Here is a 19,384-nt window from a genome sequence, read left to right on the forward strand (position 1 = left end):
CAAGCCTTGGCTTTGGTTTTGCACCTTGCTCTTTATGTGGTTTGAGTTTGCCGCCTGCACGTGCTTTTGCTGTAACTCATACATATTCATCAATTCACATAGAAAAGACCATTTATGCAAAAAAAAATAAGTTAAATAACTAGTGTTACCTTAAAATGTATGCCGTTGAATTTGTTACAACTTTAGGTCATTGTTTTCAAATGCATGTTATTCCTCATTCTGAACAATAAATGTATGTTATTTATATCAAACATACTTCATTTTTTCTGTTTATTTTAACAGCAATTATATAACAGCGTTTCATAGCAGAAAATCCCAACACCATACTCACTAATAATAAGTTATATCATCGTTGGAAGTATTTAATTATAACTTTGATGCCAGAAACCTGAAAAGCAGAGCGTTGACTTTATCTCCTCTGAGTGAGTTTACTGAGAAGGTAATGCGAAGTTGTATGATGTGGTCGCTGCGTCTTTGAAGTTGACTGTTTGACTGACTGATATGTAACCTGATACTGCATCTCCCTCTCTTCTCTTCCTGTCATCCATTCATCTGTTTCTCCTTCCCTCGCTTCATCCCTCCATGCAGCTGTGAAAATTAACCAGAACGGGGGCGGCTGAGTGCTTTGTTGCACGTACTGTAGGTGCATAGTCATTTTATTTAACTGCAAAAACACCTTAATTAGAGTTTTCACCACGTTTACACTTCATCCAGCTGCATTCTAATACACATCAAAGACAATTTTATTTTTCACTTTTTCTCATATTGTTCGGTCGTTTCCATTTCAACAGTCTGTAAGATGCAAACAAACTCTTTCTGCTTGAAGTGACACATTTATCAAGTGGTGTGTCTTTCCTTTATAAAAACATCTTTTAACATTCTTTACGGTCTTTAAACTACCCTCAAAATAATGGCAGAACTTTGTAGTAGTGCTAAAACAATTAGTCGACTTGTTAATCCTATTTCATTTTTTTTTGTCCAACCTGTGTAATACTCACTGGTAGCCCCTTAAATGTGTAGATTTGCTACTTTTCAGTGATTTATATCACTAAATTAAATATCTTGGTATTTGTCTAAGAAGAGCAATTTGAAGTTGTCACCATTTGGCTATCAAGAGTTTTGATCAGGATTTTTCACTATTTTCCAGACCTCAACATCAATCTTAATCAATAGTGAAACGAATGATTAGTTGCAGAGCCTGAGGGGTTCTTACCTGATTGGCTCTAATCAATGATGACGTATCCTTCCGCGATTGGTCACGCCCGTCATGTGATCACGTGACCTTTTTCTGGAAGAAACCAAACGACATGAGCCTTTAATGCCAGTGGATAATTAATCATGGACAGCGAATTACGGGCGTCGCTGTTCTTGTTATTTATTCTGGCAGCTGTTCTGCAGTTAAATCCTCAAATTTTTCCATGCGCAGGAGGCAAACTATTATGCGAGCAATTTTTTTATTTTTATTTTCTCAGTGTAACATGATGCGCCGGTGTTGCACTGTACTTTATGACCCATCGGATTCTCTGACCTGCCCTAAAATTGTTCCTCAGACCACGTCTGGGCCTAAACCTAAACAACTCTGCAGGTAACAGAAACTCATGGGTCACCAAATACTGTTCATCACGGGTTTATCACTGCATACCCAGCGTGCCTGAAAGGTCATGTGATGTGCGTTTTTTGCAGCATTTAGACTATCGCCGATTCTTGTTTTCGTTTTAAAACGCCATTTTAAAAGGAAAACTTAGTAGTTGGGACAGATCTCGCAGTGTGTGCAACTGAAACCGTCTGTTCCCTGTGTGTCGCTGATACAATAGGAGGGAAAACTGGCTCTGAGTGAGAAAGAGAGGAACCTAAACGGGGAGCTGTTGACCGTAGCAAGGCCAGCTGGCCTCAGCGGCCCCCAAGGCGAACAACACCAACAGCCTTGAAATCCTAGCTTTGTTCAGATAGTTATCAAGAACACGCACACACACGCACACGCACACACACACGCGCGCGCACACACACACACACACACACACACACACACACACACACACACACACACACACACACACACACACACACACACACACACACACACACACGCATACAGCTGTACTGTGTTGTGCCCCTTGCTGATTCAACACATTTCAAAGTGAAATCCTCCTGCCTCCCACACAAACCGTCTGGACCCATCCCGGGGTTGAGGGGGTGGTTGGGGTCATACCACCGCAGAGGTGGCGGGGGTGGAGGAGGGGTCGAGGCATATGTACACACATACTCACATTCATGCATGCATGAACATATGCTCACAGCCTTGTTGTCCTGGCCCAATGGACATCTGGCAGCATGTCTTGAGTGGGGCTTGGACATGCGTGGGCATATAAAGGGCTCTTTGTGCCTGTGAGGCTGCCTGGACTGCCAGCAGAGCACTCTGCCATGGTGCAAGTCACAAGAAACTAGTGAGGAAAGCTCTACCTCACCTCCGTGGATGTATATTCACCTGCCGTTACAGCGTCGTGATGTCATTCTGACATAGATGTGTGCAACTATAAGGGCTTCTTTGTGCGGGCATGCATGCCAGGAAACCATACTCGGAAACTATTATAAGAAGTTCATTTCTGATGAATGTGACTGCATATTTTCCATTTCTTGTTCTGTATAAACTTAATACACCGATTACAAACTTTAGTCCTTAACAGCTTTCAATTGTTATACTATATTAAGAATGATATTTATTTAGATGAGATGTGCATCCACTTAATCTTCTAAATTAGTTTACAGACCATCTTAAAATAGCATAATTCGGGTTATTAGCAGCGAGGGACCACAACATGTTTACACCCCGTGTTAATTCATTCTTTTTTTCTTTTTTGTGTTACTACTAGCCTTGCTCCACCCAATTATTGCTCACAGCCTCAGTCATCACTTTAATTATAGACTAGTAACCATGTTTGCATTCATGTTAGGGATGGGCATTTCAAGCAAAAAATACAATTTGATAATCGCTGAACTTTTTGACTATTATTCGACTATTAACGAAACCTCTTTTTAAATAACAATTGGATGAAAATGATAGAATTGAGTGTTGTAATTTCCAGTTTTATTCCACAGTGAGATTATGGTCTCACTATTATAATGACTAAACCAAGACACAATGATACAGAAGTGTACTTGTTTCTCTTATCGTAACAGTACTGTGAAATTATGGAGCTGCAGCCGGTTTATAGATTTAGTTCACAGCAACGCTTCCTTTGACATTTAAGGATTTTTGTTGACAACAGCATTACCAATGAAGATGTACCTGAGGCTACTGATCATGAGCAATTCATGAATCAGATTATTTAAAAGCAGAACTGAAGCATGGCAATTACATTCACAGCTGTCAAAATATGTCCCAGAGGAGTTCCAAGCTATTTCAAGAGGAGTTAGGACTGATGAGGGTAAACTCATAAAGTTGCTTTAACTGCCTCAATCCTGCTCCTGTAAACACACAAACAAATAATTTTTCAACTTTGGAAACTGGGGGAAAAAAAACATAGAGAGACTTGACACAACTTCCAAAAGCTGATAGAGGCTGCAAAACTCTTCATCACCTAAACTAAAAAGCTTCCTCAAAGAGGCAGGAGATGTCTCATCTGTCCATTTAAAAGTTACGGCAGGATGTGGCCAAAATAAGAAATATATCGGTTTTTACACTGAGAAATATTCATGAATGGAAAATGAGGATATTTCTTTGTCAGACAACGATGGAATTTACCTTGCATCACAGCAGCTACATTTGCATTGACAAAAACACAAGAATACACACGTTTATCATTATAATCACAAAACAAGTCCCATCGAGTAGATTTGATCTTGTTGTAAATGTCATATTCAACCGAAGGGCTGAGTAGTGCACAAAAAGAGTGCTTCTGTCTAATCTTATTCAAATGTGATACATCTCCAATTTGATGGTAATAATTAGCGTTCACCGTTCAGGATGTGATTAGAGATGAAAAGAAGATTTTCCCTACATATTTTTTCTTTTTAATGAATGTACAATTTTATAAATAACACCCTGAAAAGCTTACAAGCTATATGATTTTAATATTTGATCTGCCTGACACGATTGCGAGTTTGCTACCAAGACAGGCCTTTGAGGTTTAATAAAAGGAGACAAGAACATGAAAACATATCTTTAACACAAAGTTGGGGTTACTGTTTCAGGCTTTCGTTTCTCTCAACCTGCAGAAGGACAGTATGCTGCTTGTGTGCAGAGGTCAGAAATAGAGGTTTGTTTTATGGGTCAAAAGCGAAAAATGTTGGGAACCGCTGTTCTAAAAGTTGTATTTGTGGTTGTTTTGTGTAACATGGACTCTCCCATGAGGAGCGCTCTGAGACTTTTACTGCTTCTTACTGTCCCGCTTTCACTTGTTCAGTGTTATTTCAACAGTTTACCGTCCGCCTCACCGCTGCTGGCCTCGCATATGTATAAACACCATCATGTCGTTACCATTGAACCTCAGAATGAGAACCAACCACTGTCAACCTCAACATTTCCCCAGACCCCATACGGAGATTGCTGGGAAAACATGGCAGAGTTTGTAAAAACAAAGTCCACAATCATTTGAAGGGTTTTTGTGTCCCGCGAGGCTCCTCCCCTTCAGACCGCATCAGGCCCCGCCCCCTCGCTGCAGCCTCCGTGGTTGGGGTTGGCTAATTAGAGGGTTGCCACGGGAACGAAATGGCAGTTTAGCCAACGGGTTGTAATGACAGGGTGAAGGGAGGAGGGCGGGGTCAGATTATAGACCCGGGAGTATGCCGGGAGTAGCTCAAAAAAGAAAAGGAGCAGGGAGAAGTGGGGGGAGAGAATGTGGAAGAGAATATGAAACGTGAAAGATGTGAGGAGGTAATGGAGACTCCGGGGGTAAATACAAAGTAGAGGGAGCGAGTTTTACAAATGACATGAAAGCAGAAGGAAGGAAAAAAGAAATGCTTCGAGTGTGTTGTTTGAGAGGAGGAATGAGTGAATGACTAAGCATGTAACCAAGCGGTTTGCACATAGCTGTTTGGTCAGAAAAGGTGTCTCGCAACTCGCATCGGAAAGACTCGGCCTGTGGTCGCCATGGCAGCAAACAGGAAACGGTGTGCGATTTTTTTTTTTTTTTTTTTTTTTATGCAGCCGAGCCCGGTCACCCTGACAAGTTCCCTCTGTCCTCCTGTGTGGCCGCTCCATTCTCCCAAAGACAAACATCCAGCTGGACCACGGCTAAAAGTGGACAAAAGGAGCTCAGAAACTTTAGGAGCTTGGTGTATTTCAGCCTCTCGGTTTTGGGACTTTTACCACATTTTGTGAAGGCTGCAAAGTGGGCTCAACAATCCGAGCAGTGTCATCATATCAACTTACCGAACCACCGCTGCCCAAAACCACAGTGAAATGAGTCCCAGTTTGCCTCACATTCGCACAGCAATCATAATGCACCTCTTTTGTCCAGCTCGTGTCAATGCGAGTCAGTCCTTGTTGCACCAAATGAAACGTGCTTTCTGTTCGCTGAAAATGAACAGACCTTATAAAATCATATTGTTTGGCCCCTGCTGGTGTACGTTTGGCGTTCCACTCGAGCTTAAAATGAGTCACCGGTATTTCAAATAGAGGTGATTCACTCATTCCTCACTTCTGCAACAGGCTTCGCTGACATTGTTTTAACCAGCCGGCGCTGTTGCCAGCGCTGTCGTCTTGACGCACGACTTCGCGTTACACAGAACAGAAGCCGAAGTCTCTCTGTGGTGTCTCAGATGTTTGCAATTTTTCAGTTGCTAATGTGCGACTTATTTGTTTTGGATAAATGTGTCAAATGGAAACCAATCATGTTTTCCAACTTACACGAGTGGTGCTCAGAAACAGCGTCACTTATCGGAAACTTAAGATTAACCACCAAGCAAATTTTGGTCAGTTTATAAAAGCTAATAAGACTTTCTGAACAGTTTAGCCGGCAGAAAGAACACATTGAAAATGCTGTCCGACATGTAAGAACAAGAGTCTATAGCCGTGCTTGCAGCTCGGTAATGCTTAAATGCCGGCGTGCTAACATGCTCATTTTTCAGCAGGTATAATTTACCATGTTCACAATCGCAGTTAAGAATTTTTGCGTTACCGTTTGCCAAATAAAAAATACAAAACACTGCTGATGTTGATGGGAATTACCTGTTAGTCTTGCAGGTGTTTACTCAATGCACTGGACACATTACACCTAAAAGATTGGATCCACAGACTGTGTGTAAAAAAATAGTGTCCAGGTCTGAAAGGTGAAGCCACTGTGGTAGTGGCTGCAAAAAAAACCCTCTGGCTCCAACAGGCTCTCACTTAAAAAGCATCAAATTCCCCTCATGAAATACGAAGTCAATCCATTTTTCAACAAGTGGTAATGGTGTCATTTGTTAAATCAATCCTTCTGATCAGTGTTACGCTGTTCTTCTAAAAAAAAAAAATACTTTCATAATTAATTAGATTCAAAGAGAGGCATCTTTCGGGGTAACTCTAGTTTGACTGACAGGCCTGGGGTGCAGTAATGTTTCCGGAATAAGTGTCCTCAGGTTCTTAGTTGGATCCATCCCTCGCTCCGTCCCAGCTTGTCTAAATATGGTCACTTGTGGCTCCAAAAAAACAAGGTGGGCGATACCCAAAATGCTCGACTTAAAACATCGGTTCACAAACCGCTGGGTTGGTTGCCACCTGATGTGATCAGATTGACACTCTTTGTTTATTTTTGGCAGGACCACAAAGGGGGCGTGTGTGTGTGTGTGTGGGGGGGGGGGGTTTGGGGGTCAGCTTTATAAATGCAAATCTGTCACTGAGTGATAAAGTTACACCATTGGTTGGTTGAACGGAGTGACTTCCTGCTTTTGTTTCAAATTTAAATCCCTCGTGTCAAATAAAAATCCCTCTTGTGTTTTAATACGCAATCCAACCATGCACCAGGTTTTGAACTATCTCTGTTATCTGTTTTTCTTATTTCTTACCCCCCCCCCCCCCCCCTTCCTTTTTTTTTTTTTTTTTTCTTTGTAGGTATCAGTACTACCTGCAGGTGAAGAAGGAGGTGTTGGATGGACGTCTACAATGCTCTGTAGAGCAGGGGATCAGGCTAGCTGGCCTAGCGGTACAAGGTAAGACACAACATGAACAAACATCACACGTGAACCATCGACCAGAGAGAGACAGACGGGACAAGAGGGAAAGAGTGAGCGCAAACTCACACTTTCTCAGGTCGTCTTAACTTCACTACCTTATATGGCTGCATACCACAGGGAGAACCCAGTCCACTTGAGTTCCTATGGTATCAGTCCTAACACATGCACATACACACAGCCTCGCTCCATCTTCTCAGTCCTGTTCCTGGGTGCTGTCTGTGTCCCAGGGGGAATGTAAACAGACAAGTGAGCTTATCACCAGCTCCAAGGTTAGCATTAGCAGCATCAGGAAGACGCTTATCTACCGGGAGGCAGGGATCCTCCGCCAGACCTCCTTTTGTCCGACAAACAGCAGAACAGTACTTACGCACTTATTACAAGCCCTTCCCGAATGACTGCATGTTTTGGAGATTGTGTGCAGGTGAGGGCCCTCGTTGCTGTATTTTATCTGGTATTTAACAGTAAAGTGCGCAAATTCCTGCGAAGGCACACCGATTTGAAATAGAAATAAATCATCTATTAACGAGTTATTCAAAGAATCGGTTTAGACAATTAGCCAAAGTAATTTTTTATCACTTAGCATGGCAACTATGCTTAGAAACATGATATTCTACTCCAAAAACTTTGAAAATAATTCTTTAGTTAAACTACATTTAATAAAAAAGTGTAGTTTCATCTACTTAGTAATTTTAGTTGTTAGCTTTGATGTCAAAATATGTTACTTGTGTTTATCATTTACTTGTGGAATACAGGGGGATTTTATAGCATTATGGAGAAAAGAAGATTCCCATCCTTGTATTATTTGGAAATGCTGTAACCCTCCTGAGCTATTCTCTTCTTGTGTGAGCATCTGTGGCTCTCAAATTACCTTGGAAATGAATACAAGTTTTATCTTTCTGAATTATATGAACTATTTAGCTAAAACCTTTTAGACAAAGGTCAACATAAACATATTTTTAAATATGAAATGCATTGTCTGTTTATAATGTGAACATATTTCATTACCCCTCAGTTTTCAGCTGCCGAGATGTGACCTGAAGTTACATCCATTCACATTAAAAAAAAAAAAATTAAAAAAGGGCTGCATTGTATTAAAAATGTTCATGTGTTTGTGATTTTTAGCTGACTTTGGAGACTTCACTCAGTTCCCGTCTCAGGACTTCCTCAGGGAGTACGTGCTCTTCCCAGTGGTAAGTCCTCAAATCTTTGCTGTTCAAATATGAGTTGTGTGTCTCCATGTATGTTCTGCCTGCAGGCACACATTCTTGTGTCACCTGTGCACCTCCTCCCTCTGAAAACCTGACTGACAGGCAGAAAACAGAAAGAATTAGGAGAAATCTGAAGCGGAGTACGGCTTCAGATTAAAATCTGATAATATTTTAGAATATACGTAATGAAACTCCAGCTACATGATGTGCATTGCTTTACCGCTGACTGCAGTTTATTTGCTGCATAATGTTTTGTTCACTACTTTTTTTCATCTTCCAGAACTGGCCTAATGGAGATGAGGTGCTGGAAGAGTGGACCCAGAAGGTTGCGGAGGAGCACAAGAGTCACTGGTACTGTCACCTACCTTCTTAAACTGTTTATACATGTTTGCACGATTATAGAAAATGACTCGGAGACAATGAGATTTCTCGTACCTGGTACCATGTCTGCCTGTCCTTTCCAGTCGAATGCAGGCCGCTGAAGCAGAACTGCTCTACATCAAGGAGGTGGAAAAACTGGACGGCTTTGGCCAGGAGAGCTTTGCTGCTAAGGTAGACACATTATGTCACCCTTTGCCCCCTCACAGCTCTACAGAGCAATTTCTTTGTTTGTGTGGAGACTTTAATGGTTACGCTTTCTTTGTTACACAGGACAACTACACAAACGACATTTTTATTGGTGTGTCCTTTGTTGGAGTGTTTGTCAAACACAGAAATGGCAGATCCATCATGCACCACAAGTAAGCCTCTCCTTGTGTTTATCTTTTTTTGTATTAATCTGTGATCATGAGCTAATGGGACTAATACAAATTAATAATCATGCAGGAAGCTGTTCTGAACGTTGGGTAGGAAAATTTCAGCTCTTATGTGCATTTGCGTGTGTTTCCGTGTGTGCGACAGGTGGAAGGACATCGGCACCATAGCTCACAACAAGTCAGCCATTACAGTGGAGATAACAAGCAGAGAGGACACCATCATATTTCACATGGTGAGTGTTGTGTCTGCAGGTGGTGTTGGCACATCCACAAAAAGCCGTCACACAAGGTTTATAGTGGGAAGTTAAAAAAAAAAGTATCTACAGATTTCAGATTTAATTTTCTATCAATAAAACTGCTGTGTTACTTTAAAATATCAATGTTTTTGTCTCTGCGTTTGTATCTGCAGGAGGATATGGAAATGGCCAAGTACATCGCTCGTCTTTTCACGGCCAGACACAAATTCTACAAACAGAACAAGATCTGTGCCGAGTGAGTCGCGAGGCCGGCTGAAGGCCACTTGAACACGAATACATCCAGCGTTGTTTGTCATTTCATTTATTATATTGATTTCACCAACCTTCTGAAGTCTAAAATGTAATACCAAAACAAATCATATAATGTTCATCTTGAATGGGTGATTCCGAGTCCGAGGCACTTGTTCGCGTGTGAATCATCGTCCAGCCTGTTGGAATCATCTTCTAATGCGTCTGTTTCTCTGCAGACCCACTCACTCACCCGCACCAATCAGGAGGAGACCAACCTGGACCCATCGCCTGTCTCTGGTACAGTTGAAAGCATTTGTTTGCTTTGAAGTGGTTTGACGCAGTGACTTATCATTGCAAGGAGGCAGAGGGAGAATTTGGGAGGGAACACAGAAAAAGCCATGGTTACACATCCGATCCCGCTCAGGGCAGCTCCTAATTGTGCCGCGGAGCCTCTGGGTTTTTAAACGTGCGTTGGTGGTGTGGTGGGTGTTTTTGGAAAGTTAGCAAGGGTGTTGCTCGGCCTGATTTCCGGTGCGACAATGAAGGCAGTGATTTCTGCGTCTCCCTCCGAGCTGGCCAGACAATGGCTAGGCTAAATGTGGCACAATGGATGTTCAGTCAGTCCACTGGAGTGCTCAGATGACTGTCTGGAGACAAATCCACGCCCCAGCGCACATCCGAGTCGATCACAGTCACCTATTTTGTAGATGCGTTAAGACCAAAGGAAAGTGAAATAATGGCTTTACGTTGTAAAGAAAATGACACATTAGGTAAGCTTCAAATGTCACATTTCAATTGTGTTGCATTAAATGTGTTTTTTCATTCAGCCGCGGCCGCAGTCCTGTAACTTCCAGTCAGTGCATTCGCAGTATGGAGAACATTATCAGGACACACAGAGCTCTCAAGGTACGTGAAGCACAAACACACACAGGCAGATTTGGAGTGCATTTCACCCCCTCCATCTCACTGCTTGAACCACAGTGTGGGTAAAGATTTTATTTTTTTTACTTCCTGACAATAATAACTCAAACATTTTAGCTCGGCTAATTACGTCTTTCCCAATAGGCGTGTGACTCACAGGCCATTTTGTATTTTAACAATCTCCCAGCCAATTAGAGCCCGACGTTTTGGTGTGCAGAGCGGTGACCTCACTGGCGCTTCACTCTTTCATTGACTCGTTCACACACTCAGCCTGCCTTATAATCCGGAGAGCTTCACTCGTGTCGGCTTGACAATAAAACGGAGCTGAGTGGAAAAAACATTCTGGGTGTGCTTCGCTGCGTGGGTGTGAGATCACTCTGTAGTGTGACCTCAGGCATCAAACTCCAACTTTATGTACAGTATGTCTGCCTTGTGTGGGCTTGAGATAGATTCACACGATGGATACACAATAGAAGGCAATACGATTATCAGCATTTTTTTAACATGTGGTTGGTGCTGCTGTGAAACCAGAAACCAATCATGATTATTCACAAAGAGTGTTCATTTCTTATGGATTTATAACAGCTAAGAAACTTGTCCCACAGCACTGGAAAACATTAGAACCTCCTTCAGTCTAACTTTGGTTAGAAGAGGGGAACATTTGACCGCTCCTCCTTTTTCTTAATTTAATTTACGCCCTTTTCTTTTGATTTTGTGTTTGTTTTGTCAGCTTGAACACTCTTCAAAGATTTATTGTGGGTATAACATCTTTAATATGTGCAATACTGAACCATTTACGTGTATCAGCTGTGTGACCACTGACAGAGCTTAAATGAAAATATAAGAAAATAATCCAGATCTGAAAAAAAATCATCTTCCCTCACAACTTAACTTTTTTGTGTCATTATATGAATTTAGTGTTCTTTTGTAATTTTTCATCCTTCCCTGGCTTCCGTAGACAGCATCTTCCATGACGACCCTTACTACAAGTCAGAGACCAGTCTGGATCGCTGCCCGGTGGACTTTACCTTCCGTAACGGTACCGTGCCCAATGGAAGCATGTACAGCAGCCCCAGCCTGAGCTCCCTTAATCGCTCCCAGACTTTCGTCCCGCCCTCGCCCATGTCCTCCAACCTCAGCATCCCTGGCAGCGAGCTTATGCGCCCGGACTACATCCCCAGCCACCGCCACAGCGCCATCATCGCTCCATCCTACCGGCCCACGCCTGAGTATGATGCTGTCATGCGGCAGAAGCGACGCATCCTCCCCACTCACCATGACCTTCACAGCCAATCACTGCGCAGTCTGAACATTAGCAATGCCTGCGCTTACCGCCAGCCGGAGGCTCTGGTGTACAGTCAGCCAGAGATGAGGGAAAGGAGCCCTTATCATGGCCTGGGCCCCAGCCCTGGGTCTTACACGCCACAGGTAGAGGTGGAGGCTCTGTCTTAAAAAAACAACAGCTTCTTTGTTCAATATATCTCCCATTGATTTTTTTTTTTTTGTGACTGTCTATCTTGCAGATCAGCTACAGTAAGCCAGTGTCCCATGGCCCCCATCAGGGAGGACCAGCCAGCAGCCAGGGCCCCTGTCATTCACCCTGCGTTAATGGAGGTGGAGGCGGCGGTGGAGGTGTCGGAAGCTCCATCTCTCATACTGTCAGCACCCCGGAGCTGGCGAACACCAAACAACAGGGGACCAACATGGGAAGCTATGCAGCTACTGCTAACATGTTGAGGAACCACATGTCGCGCCCTCCTCCACCTTACCCCTCCAGCTCCTTCCGCCCAGCCACCAGCACGCCGGACCTTGCCAGCCACCGTCACCGCTGCATCGGGGGCAGCAGTCCAGAGCTGGTTACCCGCATGGTGCAGCTGTCAGTCAAGACCTTCCAGCCGGACAGCTCGGCCGTCGTGCACCAGTCCCTGCAGGAGGTTAGTGAACCGTTAACTGCAGCTGCTAAGCACCGCTCCACCCTGGGCAAGAGGCACAGCATGGAGGTGATCAGCAGCATGAGAGGAGGAGGAGGAGGAGGAGGGATGGAGGGACTTGTGATGAAGGGCATGAATGCCCCCCTTCATCGGAGGAACACTCTCAGAGAACATGTGATGCCACCGCAGCCTCAAACTATTCCTCAGCCTCAAACCTCTCAGTCACAACCTCAGCCCCAACCCCAGCCTCTACCTCCACCTCAGCAGGCAAAGGAGTTGCCCCTGCAGATGCCCGCCCAGAATGCACACGAGACTTCTGTAGCACCACCCGCAGCCGTGACCTACCAGCATCAAAAGACTCTTTCTAATGCTACTATGCTTATACACAGTAGTGAGAGTGAAGAAGAGGAGGAGGAGGAAGAGGAGAGGCCTGAATTGGACGTTCAAATCCCTGGTCTCAACGAGGACATCAGCATCAGCGCTCAGCTCCAGGCTGCTCTGGCTAAACTGCCCAACAAACCCCCTCCAGAGTACCCCGGTCCTCCCAGACCTCCTAGCAACGCTCAAATGCGCACCCACAATCACAACCACACCCACAACCACAATCAAGGACCACACGGCAACCAAGGACCAATGGACCCAAACCAGGCCCAGGGCAGCACCCTCAAAACTGGGCAGAACCAGGGTGCTGGCGGGCCTGGAGCTGGTGGTGGTGCGGGTGGTGGTGGGACACTAACCCGAGGGGATCAGAGCGGGGTGAACGGAGCGGTTTTGGGTCCATCCATTTCAGAACCGGATCTGACCAGTGTGAAGGAGAGGGTGAGGAAGGAGCCGGTCAAAGAGAGGCCGGTCTCAGAGATGTTCTCCTTAGAGGACAGCATCGTGGAGAGGGAAATTGCTCAGAGGGTAAGTCACTTATTCAACCACAAACGTCTAGACACCCCTTCACTCATATTTTCATTTATGCCAGGACCAAAACATTTTTTGATAATACATGCTATTGGTAAACACACGGTGCAATTTGAACATGTCAGGAAGAGAAATTCTGTTGTTATCAGTAATATTACACTTAACAATTGATTGGATGTTGTCTGAAAAATATGAAATTGATCAAATCCAATAAATGAATCATTCCCTACAAGTTTTAGAAAGTAGCATTAGTCAACAAAGTAACAGGATTGATAATTTCATATTCAATATTTGTGTTGTAGCTTTAAACAAGATACAAAACATGATCAAATCTTGAGTTATGACTGGTAAGTATTTAGCAGAAATATCTAAGCACGCCATCATCCTGTCCAGGACAAATGATGCAGTTTTAAGTGTTATCGTCTGTTGTTTGCCAGCCAGTTTCATAGCTCCTGATTAGCAGTAATCTGGGGTTCAGCACCTAAGAGGGTAGCACTAGGCTCTGAATTCCCTTAGGCAGCTGAAAGCTCTACAAATCCCCCCGATTATTCGTTGGGTCGGGTGTTCTTGTGTCGGTCGGCTTTCTGTTAAGGCACAAACATTTGACACAGCACCAGAGTCCAGGTATAAATTCAATCATGTTATCGCCTCGCAGTGACAAGCCTCTCTGTTCATGGCTGACCTGTTGTGGATGTGTGTGTTTGTTTGTGTGACTTAAGTCACAAATGTTGTCGTGTTACTTCTGTCCAAAGCTCCAAAAGCTGATAACCCTTATTTATGCCAGCTGGTTTATCTCGTACATGTAGGGTACCCTTTTTCACCCCCAAGCTGTTGTTTTGACTGCCCCACAGGGGATGAAAGAGGTGGAAAGGGGAAGGGCGGAGCTGTCCAGGAGGTTTAATAGCATCAGAGATTAGGAGAGGTAATCCTTGGAGGAAGGAGGGACTGTGCAATGTGGGTCAGTGTTTGGGAGCGAGAAAAAGAGTCAGGATGACGGAGTGAGTGTGCGTTCGGGAGAGAAAAGGAGGCTGAAGAGGTAGGTGTGGATAAAGGAAGAGATGAAGGAATTAAAAAAATGTGTGAAGAAGGACAAAACAAGGATGAAAGGAAACACTGAAGACAATGAGACAGATAAGAAGTCTTTTGTTTATAGGCTTTGTACACTGGGCTTGTTATTTCACACGTTGACAGAATAAAAGAGGATCGATACGGCCAGATTTGCCCGACAAACAGGACGCAAACACACAAACGCACGCATGCACGTGCCCGTCAAATTCCCCCCACCCACCTCTGCTCCTGCACATGTACGCGCACGCTGCACTCAGGCCATGGCAGGGTCAGTCAGTCTCGCCATGCTGCCGGTACCTGTAACCGTGATGCCGGGATCTTCCTCTCTGTTGAAGACGCTGGAGAGACAGAAGATGTCCGTGGACTCCATGAAGAGACCGCTGATGATGGCCGCCCTCAACGGCCTCTACGTGGCCCGGATGCCTGTCCCCGAGAGTCCGGCGGAGAACAGCGCCAAGGCAGCTACAGACGAAAGGGTAAGGTGCTCGCCGTCTTTAGAGTAAGCACGACTAGGCTTGATTTTTTTTTTTTAATGATTTTAACTGTGTTGCATTGTATTATAAGATCTATCTGTTTGATAACTTCAGGAAATATTCCCTTATGGTTGAAATATTTTCAGCCTCTGTTTTGTTGGTACCGTAATAGACCTTACTTTACCCCCAAACATCTGGGATGCATTATAATGTGAACATTTTAGGTGTATTCTTGTAAACTCCTGCAAATGTATAGTACTGAAGATAGAAAACAAGCTTTTAACACTTCTTTCTTTTTCTTTTTGGTAAAGAAAGAAAAACGATTAAAAACAGACAATGTATGTATTTACTTCTTCTGTACTGTATTTGAGATTTGTGCAAGTCGAGTATTAATGTGTGTGTGTGTGTGTGTGTGTGTGTGTGTATGTATGTATATATATATATATATATAACATTGTCTGAAATGTACATACTTATTTTCATGAATAGCCATACAGTTGGGATATGTTTCTCAAGGTATGTTGTCTGTTCTATGTTATGTTATATGACAAATGAGAATAAACATATTGAGGACAAAAAGAACAAAAACAAGAAAACAGACAAATTTCAGGAAATGAAAATGTAATCATACTTTACTTATACATTTATCCTTCTATCATGGATTTATAATCTTTTTATTCAGGCAGCAGAGTTGAAAAACAAAGCTTGCAAGCCCAAACTGTTGAAGTTCATGTTTCTCGCCTATTTTTGAACAAAATCGTGTGATGGTTGTCACAATAAACCTCTCAAACACTCTCACGTTAATTAATTGAATTCCACTCCTCAGATCATATCTGTTTGCTCCCTTTTGAGCGAGGAGGTGTGAAACCCAGCCTTTGTCCCGACTGTTGCTAAGCTAACGGGGGCAAGCCCCTAAGTGGGCTGTGGAACGTGTGGCATGGTGGTGCTTATCGCCTCCGGGCCTGCTGGTATGTTAAGAATGTGACCCAGGAGAGAGCAGAGCCACAGAGAAAGAGGGGCCCTCCCAAACATGACCGGCCTAATAAACAGTACCCCCACCAGGATGGATACCAGCACCTCTGCACATTCGACCCGTTTACAGTTGTGCTGATGCACTTTAAATACTTTGAGTTCTTCTATATCGAAGTCAGTATTCAGCTGTGAGTGACATCGAGTTCAGAAATGTGGACGTATAATATAATGAGATAGCCGGATTGTTCTGGTCTGAATGGTCTCTTGGCTATGGTGGAATGTAAACGGATAAAAGCCTTGAGGGGGCTGAATCCTCTGAATGAAGTGTTGCTTGGTATTCAGTGACTAACCCCACCTCCTCTTTGCTTTCTTTCTTTTTCTCTCTCCAGTGTAAGACCTTGGAGTTGAAGCTGGAAGAAGAGCGGGTCTTCACTGAGTACGAGCAGGTGCCCAAAAAGAGGTCCGACTGCGTCCTCACGACAGCAACTCTGCCCGAAAACTCGGAGCGCAACCGTTTCCGTGACGTCGTTCCCTACGAAGAGAATCGGGTTGAGCTTGTGCCCAACAAGGAGAACAACACGGGCTACATTAATGCCTCACACATCAAGGTGCGCTCCACGTGTCCCGCTAAAATGTTAAAAAGTGTAAAAGTACAGCACAGTGCCCGACACCACGTGACTTTTATTCAACTGATTTAAGGCCTTCTCTGTTGTTGTTTTTTCATATTTTTTTGCATACTGTGTATTTATTGACCCACGTACATTTTGGAGATAGATGGGATGTACATACCCTCATACTGTAGCTCTAAAATGTCAATATACAAAGAGTACTTTTTGGGGTTTTGTTTTATTTTTTGACAATTCCATGAGTTTTTAAATGGTTTATTTAATCTAAAAAGCTAAACCCGTAAATCAGCACTTGATTCTTTGGTGCATCTTAAACAAAATTCATTTTACGTCACACAACATGTTTCTGGTGGCTCGTTTACTGAGAAAAACCTCCTGAATTTCAGAACTCATCACCTGTCGCTTTTCAATGGAAACTTAACGTAGAAGAAAAATAATATTTAAAAAGGAAAAAAAGTCAAATTTATTGATAAAATATCATGAAAGTTAAGTCGATCTGTGTGGCTCTTAAACAGTCTCAACGTGTTTTCGCGACAAACCACCTAAACTAAAACAAAGAGCATAGACTTGATGCGTTCGGTTTTTCTTCCCGTCTTTGTTGTGGTCATTTCCAAGCGGGGAATGGCTCGGAGGAAAGGATGAAAGGCAGCTATTGAGTGCTGTTTGGGCTTTTAAGCTCTCCGAGCTCGTGGAATTCCCGAAGAATGTTGTCCAAACTCCAAAACCCTCTTAAGCAACCTGAGTTGCTCTCACTGGCCCTCTATTCATGCTGAGCTGCAAACAGTGTGTGCGCGCACAAGCTTGTGTGTATGCATGAGTCTGCGTTTCGTGTGTACGCAAGTGTGAACACCAAAGCAGCACTGAATCACTGCCTATCACGGTGTAACCCTCTTACTTCCCTGTCATTTAAGGTAGCTGCCGCAGAACAAAAGGCCTTGTTTATTCCCCATCCATCTCTTAATACAGTGTTTACAGTCACGAGGTGGCCTGAGGAATCAGCTGAGACATGCTCATTATGTAATGCTGCTGAAGTTTTTGTGGTTGGAGCGTGTTGAGGGTGGAAAACGTTTCAGAGCTGTGTGTGGCTTTATGATTATTAATGAGGGGAAACGGAAGAAAGCCAGAGAAGAGTTGACGGCGTTAGAAATGACGAAAACGAGGCCCCACTGTGGGCAAAAATAAAAGGTGTTTATACTGCCCTCCAGTGGTGGATGCGATTATTGTCAATGTCTTTACGAGAGCTGAATTTGTGATGTAACCATGCAATATAATTTGCCATATAAATTCATGCAAATTTTTAGCTTTTGTTAAATTTTAATTAGATTTTTGGTCAGCAGATTTCTTTGTCTACACACATGAAGGCACTGTGGTCACGATAATCTCCACTAATGGATTCTGTGTGTGTGTGTGTGTGTGTGTGTGTGTGTGTGTGTGTGTGTGTGTGTGTGTGTGTGTGTGTGTGTGTTTCCCAGGTCATGATCAGAGGGGAGGAATGGCACTACATTGCCACCCAGGGTCCGTTAGCCAACACCTGTGCCGACTTCTGGCAGATGGTCTGGGAGCAGGGGGTCAACGTCATCGCCATGGTTACTGCTGAAGAGGTACACACACACACACACACACACACACACACACACACAGGGTACACGCATATCTATGTCGATATTTTTCAGTGGCTGACAGCTCTGTGTGAGAAACCGAATGACAGTGAGAGTGTGTGTGTCCCCGTGTCTTTGTGTTTATGTGTCGAATCTGATCGTTTACATCTATTTTAGATCTATTTCGCTTCCTGTATTTTTCTTCCTTCACTTCACCCATGAATCATTTCTCCTCCCGCACTTGTCCCCCATCCATCCATCCATCCATCCATCCATCCATCCATCCCATCCATCCATCCCATCCAGGAGGGTGGCAGGTCCAAGAGTCACCGCTACTGGCCCAAACTGGGCTCCAAACACAACTCGGCCACTCACGGCAAGTTCAAGGTGACCACCAAATTCCGCACCGACTCGGGCTGCTACGCCACCACGGGGTTAAAGGTCAAACACCTGCTGTCTGGTCAGGAAAGGACGGTCTGGCACCTGCAGTACACTGACTGGCCTGAGCAGGGCTGCCCTGAATATGTACTGGGATTTCTCTGTGAGTGGGATTGTGTTATCATTATTAAAAAAAAAAAGCAGAAAGTGTTGAAACAATGAATGTACCTTCACTAGTTAAAGTGTGAGTAAAGGAATAGTTCAACATTTTGTGAAATCGGCTTATTCAGTTTCTTGCAGATAGTTAGCCAAAAGGATTGACACCTATCTTGTCTGTATGCTAAATATAATTAAAGAGCCAGCAGACAATTATCTTAACCGAGTATAAAGTCTGGGTTTATATGCTTTCAAAGAAGCCCTACGCTAGAAACGTATTATTATACACCAAGCAACAAAAGACTATATTGAACAAATTCTTTCTTCAGCTTGCTGGACACACACCTCATTTTTGTCTCCTTCTTTCCTGCAGCATACCTAGAGGAGATCCAGTCTGTGAGGAGACACACTAACTCCATGCTGGACACCTCAAAGAGCCTCAATCCGCCCGTCGTGGTGCACTGCAGTGCCGGCGTGGGTCGCACCGGAGTGGTCATCCTGACTGAGCTCATGATCAGCTGCCTGGAGCACAATGAGGTGAGTGGACAGTTACCTTACAAGGCTGCAGTCAAGGCTGCAGCTTCAGCAGTGTAAATGGGTGGTAAATACATTTCAATCAAGCTGTTGGACATTTTTAGAATCACCAGGTTTTGACAGTCGCAGGTCATACAAATTTACAAGTAGGTCTTTTATTTGGTAAATCGAGATATTTCTCTTTGTGAAGCCAGTCGATCACTTGTGCACGACTT

At 43.8% G+C, this 19,384-nt stretch overlaps 1 protein-coding gene across 1 annotated transcript in view; it reads left to right on the forward strand.

Moving 5' to 3' along the window:
- The window catches only part of LOC138203426 (tyrosine-protein phosphatase non-receptor type 14-like), a 38,026-nt gene that overhangs the window by 15,836 nt on the left and 2,806 nt on the right, over positions 1-19,384 (forward strand). The window contains exons 4-19 of the mRNA XM_069158265.1: positions 7,031-7,128; positions 8,275-8,342; positions 8,641-8,711; positions 8,825-8,912; positions 9,012-9,100; positions 9,261-9,348; positions 9,525-9,607; positions 9,840-9,900; positions 10,431-10,509; positions 11,483-11,952; positions 12,048-13,361; positions 14,768-14,908; positions 16,267-16,485; positions 17,976-18,104; positions 18,408-18,642; positions 19,009-19,172. Of these exons, the coding sequence (XP_069014366.1) occupies positions 7,031-7,128; positions 8,275-8,342; positions 8,641-8,711; positions 8,825-8,912; positions 9,012-9,100; positions 9,261-9,348; positions 9,525-9,607; positions 9,840-9,900; positions 10,431-10,509; positions 11,483-11,952; positions 12,048-13,361; positions 14,768-14,908; positions 16,267-16,485; positions 17,976-18,104; positions 18,408-18,642; positions 19,009-19,172 (3,397 nt within the window). The remainder of the gene's footprint in view (positions 1-7,030; positions 7,129-8,274; positions 8,343-8,640; positions 8,712-8,824; positions 8,913-9,011; positions 9,101-9,260; positions 9,349-9,524; positions 9,608-9,839; positions 9,901-10,430; positions 10,510-11,482; positions 11,953-12,047; positions 13,362-14,767; positions 14,909-16,266; positions 16,486-17,975; positions 18,105-18,407; positions 18,643-19,008; positions 19,173-19,384) is intronic.

Source organism: Embiotoca jacksoni, unplaced genomic scaffold (assembly GCF_022577435.1).
Source record: "Embiotoca jacksoni isolate LCO1_2020_lvr unplaced genomic scaffold, fEmbJac1.0.p SCAF_23, whole genome shotgun sequence".
NCBI classification, from domain to species: Eukaryota; Metazoa; Chordata; class Actinopteri; family Embiotocidae; genus Embiotoca; species Embiotoca jacksoni.